The following is a 9,757-nucleotide window of genomic DNA, read 5'->3' on the forward strand; positions in this document are numbered from 1 at the left end:
GGATCATGTTTGAGTTTTCAGCACAGTGTGGCGGATCACGTCCAAGTTTACAGCATGGTGTGGCCGATCACGTCCAAGTTTACAGCATGGTGTGGCCGATCATGTCCAAGTTTACAGCACGGTGTGGTGGATCACGTCTAAGTTTACAGCATGGTGTGGAGGATCATGTTTGAGTTCACAGCATGGTGTGGCGGATCACGTCCAAGTTTACAGCACGGTGTGGTGGATCTTGTCTAAGTTTACAGCATGGTGTGGAGGATCATGTTTGAGTTTACAGCATAGTGTAGCGGATCACGTCCAAGTTTACAGCATGGTGTGGCCGATCACGTCTAAGTTTACAGCATGGTGTGGCCGATCATGTCCAAGTTTACAGCACGGTGTGGTGGATCACGTCTAAGTTTACAGCATGGTGTGGAGGATCATGTTTGAGTTCACAGTATGGTGTGGCGGATCACGTCCAAGTTTACAGCACGGTGTGATGGATCACGTCTAAGTTTACAGCATGGTGTGGAGGATCATGTTTGAGTTTACAGCATGGTGTGGTGGACCATATCTAGCATTAAAACATGAGTTGGATCATGTCTGAGTTGAATCATACACAGTAACGGATCATGTCTAATCTTGGACCATGTTTCAATATCATATCATTCAAAATTCATACTAGCAGACGCATGTCTTATTTTGAAATAGAGAGCACGCGATAATGTCTAAGATTTAACATATTCTGAAGGTCGATCAGGCCCGAGATTAAAACATGTGGAGGATCACATCCCAAGTTTACAAACTCTTTCCCCCACGCACAATCTTGATGCATATCTTTACAAAACATTTTTGGAGAAAAAGGTAAACTTCATGGCCGTACTGTGTGTGCAGCCTCGAAAATTTTTTAACTTTCCTTTCCCGATTTTCGTATATTAACGTTCATGTTATTAAAGAAAATGCGAGATTAAATTATACCTTTTTTGTTGAAAACGATTCAAACATCATAATGTGGGACTCTGGCACCTTTCTCCATGTCATGTCGACAGGTCAGAGATGAGGATGAACAGTCAACGCTGAGGAACACAAACACGACACGACGGACGTTTCTCCAACAGAATGTGAATTTCTTATGTAATTATTCCATGATGTACTGCACAGCTTTGAGTCCAATCCAAAAATGAAGAATTCTTTGTTCCTTAAGACATCCTGTCTTTTAACTGAGGGCCACTGCAAGGACTGAGTCCTTTTACAAACCCTCATTGCCATTCCCTGAATATTTGGAATATTGAAATTTAATCACCCATCACTCAAAGCCCTTAACTGTGGCTAACAGGACCCGTTAGTCAACAGAAGTGACAACTGCTATGCACTAATCATTAGAAGCCCTTAACTATGGCCAGCAAGACTCGTCAGTCAACAGAAGTTACAGTTGCTATACGTCGCCATTCTTGATACACAGCTCGACCAGAATTTTCTCAAGAGATTTTACCACTATCTAACGTCAGATCTCACCAACTGATGAAATACCACAGGAATTACGACCACAACCAATTCTTTCCTTTAATCAGCGGTTGGTCAGGAATTTCATCAATGTCTTCAACTCGAAGGCACAAAAGAGACATTGCAGGCAGCAGATGGCCACAGATGAAGACAGTCACGGAAGACGAGTATAAGCCAGATATATCATTGAGAAGTTGCCATCATCATCAAGGACGGGTCCTCATCCAGCCTCAGCCCAGCCAATATCTGAGAAGTATTTAATAAAGGCTCCGGTAATACCGTGATCTTCCTTATTAGCTTACACTTCATCGATTGCCCGTGGAGGAGAGTCTTGTGCGCCGCGTTCCTCTACCTTGATTAGTGTCCCATTTCAAAAAATATCGATCGAAAATGAGTATATGTATATATGTATGGATTTTTTTTCATACATGCTTACTATTTTCTGCGTGAGCTAGATATAGCCAATAACAGATGACAGCCTAAGAGGGAAAAAATCCTCATTTGGCTTCTTGCTCAGTTCCTTCGTTTGGAAAGTAATACAGTAAGGGAGGATTTTTCCAGCCACCTGCTCCCGCGCATAACTTTTACGACACGCAGGGTATACGTGGGCAGTATTCTTTCTCCCCTATCCCTAGGGCTGAATATATATATATATATATATATATATATATATATATATATATATATATATATATTTCTTTTCTTTCAAACTATTCGCCATTTCCCGCGTTAGCGAGGTAGCGTTAAGAACAGAGAACTGGGCCTTTGAGGGAATATCCTCACCTGGCCCCCTTCTCTGTTCCTTCTTTTGGAAAAAAAAAAAAATAAAAATAAATATATATTCTTTTTTCTTTCTTTCAAACTATTCGCCATTTCCCGCGTTAGCGAGGTAGCGTTAAGAACAGAGGACTGGGCCTTTGAGGGAATATCCTCACCTGGCCCCCTTCTCTGTTCCTTCTTTTGGAAAATTAGAAAAAAAATGATGAGAGGGGAGGATTTCCAGCCCCCCGCTCCCTCCCCTTTCAGTCGCCTTCTACGACACGCAGGGAACACGTGGGAAGTATTCTTTCTCTCCTATCCCCAGGGATATATATATATATATATATATATATATATATATATATATATATATATATATATATATATATATATATATATATATATATATGGAAAAGGAAATGTACAATTTATTCACACAAACGTCAATAGCAGTTCTCATCAATTTCACCACTGAATCAATAAGCTTCAATGTCTAAGCTACATTTTTCTCCAACTTCACTATTTTCTTGTCAAAACACCATGCATGAAATCTATCACTCCAGTAACACAACTATAAACATTTACTTCCCCTTTAAAAAGTTCTGGGGAAGTCTGTCTCGATACACTGCGGCGAGGCGACGCGACGCTGACACAATCACTGTCACAATATCACTTCTGCCTCCTTCCAAGCGTTGTTTCAGGGAATAATTCCGGGTTGCTGAAGTGCCGCATAGGCTGGCACGATAGCCCGGGCCACATCGAAGACGTTATGAGCCCGACCGAGCCTCTCATCCATATCTTCTTGTTGCTTGTCGTTCCGGTGGTGGATGGAATACATGAGATAATTGGGCACGGAGAGAATCGGGGAGATGAGGTAGGCGATAAAGACAGCCACCCTGGCTCTCGGCAGCGTACACAGGAAGAGGTTCAGGTGGGGCTTGCAGATGGCTATGTACCTCCAGACGGCAAGGGTTATCGTCAGGCAGATGGCTATCGTGTGCGTCACCTGCGTGTAGTGGGCGTGGAAGAGGATGAAGACCGAGTGGTAGTAGCTGTCGAACAGGGACTCCTGTCCCTTGATGTAGGAGGAGGCGTAGACGGTGTACTCCACCAGCAGGAGGAAGTCAGCCACAGCCAGCCCCGTCAGGATGGTGTTGGTGGAGTTGATCATCTCCCTCCGCGTTAGGATGATGATGTTCAAGACGTTGGTGAAGGCCCCCACCAGGCAGATCATGAGGGCGAGGTACCCGTGCACCTCCTTATAACCGTCTCGGAAGCCCACGTCGCAGAAGGCGTGGTCGGCCGTGACGGGCGAGGTGCTGGGCGTGTCCGCGATGCCCCTGGAGGTGTTGCTCAGGACCGGTAGCAGCTGCAGGAGGTAGGAGGCCTGCTCGTTCGTCAGGTTTGGCAGGATGGACACCAGCTCCTCCCTGGTGACGTAGGCCTCCAGCTCTTCCATGCGCTGGAGCAACTCGCCGCTGCCTGCAGACATCATGTGGGAAGGGTGCGCTGGTCGGAGAGGCGCGCGCACCACTGAACTTCTTCTTTGGCGGGAAAGTACGACTCGCTGCTCTTATCTTTGAAGATCCTCTTGGATGAGAAGGCGTCTTAAGAAGACCTCTCTCTCGGTAGCGGTTTAGATTCCTTTTTTTTATTTCTCTCGATAGTTTGGGGTTATTACTATAACCCGATACAATAATTGTTTGTTACTGACTCGACATATCCAGGACTTTGAGGCTGAGGACAATAATTCTTGATGTTGTCTGGAACTCTCATGGACTGTGAGGCTATAAGGACGGGGTCTGTGGCTTCGCAGCTACTCCAGTGTAGTCTACATAGCCACATCAACAGACACCAGTGAAGATCTTGCAGGTCCGTTCATTAAGAACATGTTCATCGACGAGGCTTTGAACTTAAAGCTGCCTCTTGTTTACTTGGCTCTTAGCCGATGGTGACGAAGGCAGAAGACCGTCGCTCCTCGTATTATATAAAGACCTGATGTTATCCTCCAGCTTTCGCCTTACACTCGAGTTTCACTTGGTCTCTTAAGCGTATGTGTGGAGGTTCTTCGCCCTCCTCCCTCGAGACAAAACGTCTTCATCATACGAGATGATAATGACCTTAGGAAAATACAGTGTCTTTCAGTCTGGATGACCGAGACTGTGTCTTGCTTTTAGCTTATTCCAGGTCTAATTTTTCCCCTTCCTTGAATTCCTTGTAGAAATGGTGAGTTTGTCTTGTGAGAGCGACTTTGGGACTTCTTCAGTGTAACCTCAGTGGTGCGAGAGCGACTCTGAGACGTCTTCAGTGGAAACCTCAGTGTATCAGTCTGATAATAAATGACTTCAGTACTGAAGGGTGAGCGAATGAAAGGTGAGGGAACACTGGCATTACACCACCAGAAAATGTTACCATTGGATGCTCACGGTCGCCACGGCGATGTGTTCAATATCTCTCTCGGATGGTAACTCCTCCACAACAGAAAGTTGGGATTTCAAGGAGCCAATGAGCGCCAAGAGTCAAGTTTCCCCTCTACTCCAGATATGGAATAAGAAAACTTATCGCCTTAAAAAAAAGGAAAGCTTCCGACTCTTTTGAGAAAGAAAATGAAACAACAGTTTAAAGTTAGACAACTCAAGTTCTCAGCTTGAAAAGAAAGCGGAAGTGGATCATAGGGTGGGGGAGGGGGCGAAAATTTTGGGAGCCTTGAAAAATGTGTGGAAATCGAGAACATTATCCCGGAAAGCAAAAATGGGTATGTTTGAAGGAATAGTAGTTCCAACAATGTTGTATGGTTGCGAGGCGTGGGCTATGGATAGAGTTGTGCGCAGGAGGATGGATGTGCTGGAAATGAGATGTTTGAGGACAATGTGTGGTGTGAGGTGGTTTGATCGAGTAAGTAACGTAAGGGTAAGAGAGATGTGTGGAAATAAAAAGAGCGTGGTTGAGAGAGCAGAAGAGGGTGTTTTGAAATGGTTTGGGCACATGGAGAGAATGAGTGAGGAAAGATTGACCAAGAGGATATATGTGTCGGAGGTGGAGGGAACGAGGAGAAGAGGGAGACCAAATTGGAGGTGGAAAGATGGAGTGAAAAGGATTTTGTGTGATCGGGGCCTGAACATGCAGGAGGGTGAAAGGAGGGCAAGGAATAGAGTGAATTGGAGCGATGTGGTATACAGGGGTTGACGTGCTGTCAGTGGATTGAATCAAGGCATGTGAAGCGTCCGGGGTAAACCATGGAAAGCTGTGTAGGTATGTATATTTGCGTGTGTGGACGTGTGTATGTACATGTGTATGGGGGGGGTTGGGCCATTTCTTTCGTCTGTTCCCTTGCGCTACCTCGCAAACGCGGGAGACAGCGACAAAGTATAAAAAAAAAAAAAAAAAAAAAAAAAAATATATATATATCTTTCTTTTTCTTTCGTACTATTCGCCATTTCCCACGTCAGCGAGGTAGCGTTAAGAACAGAGGAATGGGCCTTTGAGGGAACATCCTCACCTGGCCCCCTTCTCTGTTCCTTCTTTTGGAAAATTGAAAAAAACGAGAGGGGAGGATTTCCAGCCACCCGCTCCCTCCCCTTTTAGTCGCCTTCTACGACACGCAGGGAATACGTGGGAAGTATTCTTTCTCCCCTATCCCCAGGGATATATATATATATATATATATATATATATATATATTTTTTTTTTTTTGCTTTGTCGCTGTCTCCCGCGTTTGCGAGGTAGCGCAAGGAAACAGACGAAAGAAATGGCCCAACCCACCCCCATACACATGTATATACATACGTCCACACACGCAAATATACATACCTACACAGCTTTCCATGGTTTACCCCAGACGCTTCACATGCCCTGATTCAATCCACTGACAGCACGTCAACCCCGGTATACCACATCGCTCCAACTCACTCTATTCCTTGCCCTCCTTTCACCCTCCTGCATGTTCAGGCCCCGATCACACAAAATCTTTTTCACTCCATCTTTCCACCTCCAATTTGGTCTCCCTCTTCTCCTCGTTCCCTCCACTTCTGACACATATATCCTCTTGGTCAATCTTTCCTCACTCATTCTCTCCATGTGACCAAACCATTTCAAAACACCCTCCACTGCTCTCTCAACCACGCTCTTTTTATTTCCACACATCTCTCTTACCCTTACGTTACTTACTCGATCAAACCACCTCACACCACACATTGTCCTCAAACATCTCATTTCCAGCACATCCATCCTCCTGCGCACAACTCTATCCATAGTCCACGCCTCGCAACCATACAACATTGTTGGAACCACTATTCCTTCAAACATACCCATTTTTGCTTTCCGAGATAATGTTCTCGACTTCCACACATTCTTCAAGGCTCCCAGAATTTTCGCTCCCTCCCCCACCATATGATCCACTTCCGCTTCCATGGCTCCATCCGCTGCCAGATCCACTCCCAGATATCTAAAACACTTCACTTCCTCCAGTTTTTCTCCATTCAAACTCACCTCCCAGTTGACTTGACCCTCAACCCTACTGTATCTAATAACCTTGCTCTTATTCACATTTACTCTTAAATTTCTTCTTTCACACACTTTACCAAACTCAGTCACCAGCTTCTGTAGTTTCTCACATGAATCAGCCACCAGCGCTGTATCATCAGCGAACAACAACTGACTCACTTCCCAAGCTCTCTCATCCCCAACAGACTTCATACTTGCCCCTCTTTCCAAAACTCTTGCATTCACCTCCCTAACAACCCCATCCATAAACAAATTAAACAACCATGGAGACATCACACACCCCTGCCGCAAACCTACATTCACTATATGAATGAGATGTTTGAGGACAATATGTGGTATGAGGTGGTTTGATCCAGTATGTAATGAAAGAATAAGAGAGATGTGTGGTAATACAAAGAGTGTGATAGAGAGAGAAGAGGGTGCTTTGAAGTTGTTTGGTCACATGGAGAGAATGAGTGAGGAGAGATTGACAAAGAGGATATATGTGTCAGAGGTGGAGGGAACGAGGAGAAGTGGGAGACCAAAATGGAGGTGGAAAGATGGAGTGAAAAAGATTTTGAGTGATCGGGGCCTTAACATGCAGGAGGGTGAAAGGTGTACAAGGAATAGAGTGAATTGGAACGATGTGGTATACCGGGGTTGGCGTGCTGTCAATGGATTGAACCACGGCATGTGAAGCGACTGGGGTAAACTATGGAAAGTTGTGTGGGGCTTGGATGTGGAAAGGGGGCTATGGTTTCGGTGCATTATACATGACAGCTAGAGACTGAGTGTGAACGAATGTGGCCTTTGTTGTCTTTTCCTAGTGCTACCTCGCGCACATGCGGGGGAAGGGGGTTGGTATTTCATTATGTGGCTGGGTGGCGATGGAAATGAATAAGGGCTGACAGTATGAATTATGTACATGTGCATATATGTATATGTCTGTGTGAGTATATATATGTATACGTTGAGATGTATAGATATGTATATTTGCGTGTGTGGACGTGTATGTATATACATGTGTATGTGGGTGGGTTGGGCCATTCTTTCGTCTGTTTCCTTGCGTTACCTCGCTAACGCGAGATAACGCGTGGGTGGGTTGGGCCATTCTTTAGTCTGTTTCCTTACGTTACCTCGCTAACGCGAGACAGCGACAAAGTATAATAAATAAAATAAAATGAATATATACTTCTCACGCATTCCCTGCGTGTCGTAGAAGGCGACTAAAAGGGGAGGGAGCGGGGGGCTGGAAATCCTCCCCTCTCATTAGTTTTTTTTAATTTTCCAAAAGAAGGAACAGAGAAGGGGGCCAGGTGAGGATATTCCCTCAAAGGCCCAGTTCTCTGTTCTTAACGCTACCTCGCTAACGCGGGAAAATGGCGAATAGTTTGAAAAAAAAATATATATATATATATAGATATATATATATATATATATATATATATATATATATATATATATATATATATATATATATATATATATATAAAGACCTGATTACACAGACATTTCACATCATCAATCTTTCATATTGCTCTTATATAATCAACGTCTGACATTCATATCATAACGACAAGTGGGTTTCATTTCTGTGAAAGGGAAAATTTCGCAAAAAATGAAAATGAATAGAAAATACGAGAGTCGATCTCACATCGTAAGCAGAACTTGATCGCAATTAAGGCCATCAGAGTGCTACACGAAGAGTGGTTAAGATGGGCAGGTCGAGGTTGGGTAATCTCACCCCCTAAACTTACTTTCACACGCGCATTCAATCTATCGCCCAACGATGAAGAAAGGGTTCGAATCCCGCTGGATTTCTCACTGTCGGGAAATGTGTTGGGTTTTGATATATGGGAATGGGATCTTGGTGCTTTGCCTGACGCTGGTGGAGGAGCCCGATTCATATCCCGGAAGACTAATGGTGCCACCGCTGCCTGAAATAATGCCATTATTGCTAACGTAAAAAGACATTTCTCATTTACGTTGTAATACCCTCACGAGATCGATAACTCCTTTGCGATATTTTGCCGTCGGTGTATTTACAGTCAACCCTCTGCAGGAGGAGGAGGACCTTCGCCCCTGAGTGGTGGTGAGGTGGTGACTGAAGCGGCGTCCGTCATTGATCGCTCTGATACTACTTATAGCCTCGACATCAAAGTGAACTGCAACGTGTAATGATACTTTCCCCGCCTTCCTTCCCTCCCTCTCTCCCTCCTCCCTGCCTGCTGGGGTGAGGATCATGAGGGCGGTGAAGCCTTCTAAGGGTCCCAGGAAGCCTGGGGTTGCAGCTGTCGGCCATGAGCCCTCACCTGCCGCCATGATACCAGGAGAAGCAGCTGTCTATCAGCCATTAGATGTTGCCTCATCAAATATCTTTGCTGTTGGTCTGTATACATCATAGATAAATATATATATATATATATATATATATATATATATATATATATATATATATATATATATATATATATACATAAGGCCACTTGAAGCTCCGTGCTGCAGGATATGAGCACCTACTGCAGTCTGGCTGATGAGGAACACATTGCGGATGTTCGACCAGTGGGTTCAATTCTTCCCCACTGGTCGGTCCTCAGTGTTCGTGCAGCTTCCAGGTAACGGGATGAAGGGCCTGGCCCGGGATGTTCACGCTATTCTCTCATTTTCTTTTAAACATATCTTAAGATCCTTCATGCCCACGAGGCAGCTGCTACAACAAAGACACCGAATACTTGCTACTCATTCTTCCTTCACTCACCTCACACAGACACGCACACACACACACACACACACACACACACATCATTACACTTCATGACCTTATGGTCTCCTTCAGTAGACGTGGCCAGCTTCCAGAGTGCTGCAGGAGCACTCAAAAAGAGGTGACTTCTGGACCTATCATTATGTCACGGATAACTACGAAGTACATGAAAACAGTCTTCATAAAGCTCCAGTAAGACCTAAAACAGTCTTCATAAAGCTCCAGTAAGACCTAAAACAGTCTTCATAAAGCTCCAGTAAGACCTAAAACAGT

The 9,757-nt window shown here is 44.6% G+C and overlaps 1 protein-coding gene across 1 annotated transcript; it reads right to left on the reverse strand.

Moving 5' to 3' along the window:
• Positions 1–2,664: 2,664 nt before the first annotated feature.
• LOC139756980 (G-protein coupled receptor dmsr-1-like) lies at positions 2,665–4,864 on the reverse strand. Its single transcript, XM_071676923.1, has one exon. It carries the CDS (start codon positions 3,734–3,736, stop codon positions 2,939–2,941), a length of 798 nt encoding a protein of 265 aa, XP_071533024.1. The 5' UTR covers positions 3,737–4,864; the 3' UTR covers positions 2,665–2,938.
• Between the last annotated feature and the right edge of the window lie 4,893 nt (positions 4,865–9,757).

This window comes from Panulirus ornatus, chromosome 24 (assembly GCF_036320965.1).
Source record: "Panulirus ornatus isolate Po-2019 chromosome 24, ASM3632096v1, whole genome shotgun sequence".
NCBI classification, from domain to species: domain Eukaryota; kingdom Metazoa; phylum Arthropoda; class Malacostraca; order Decapoda; family Palinuridae; genus Panulirus; species Panulirus ornatus.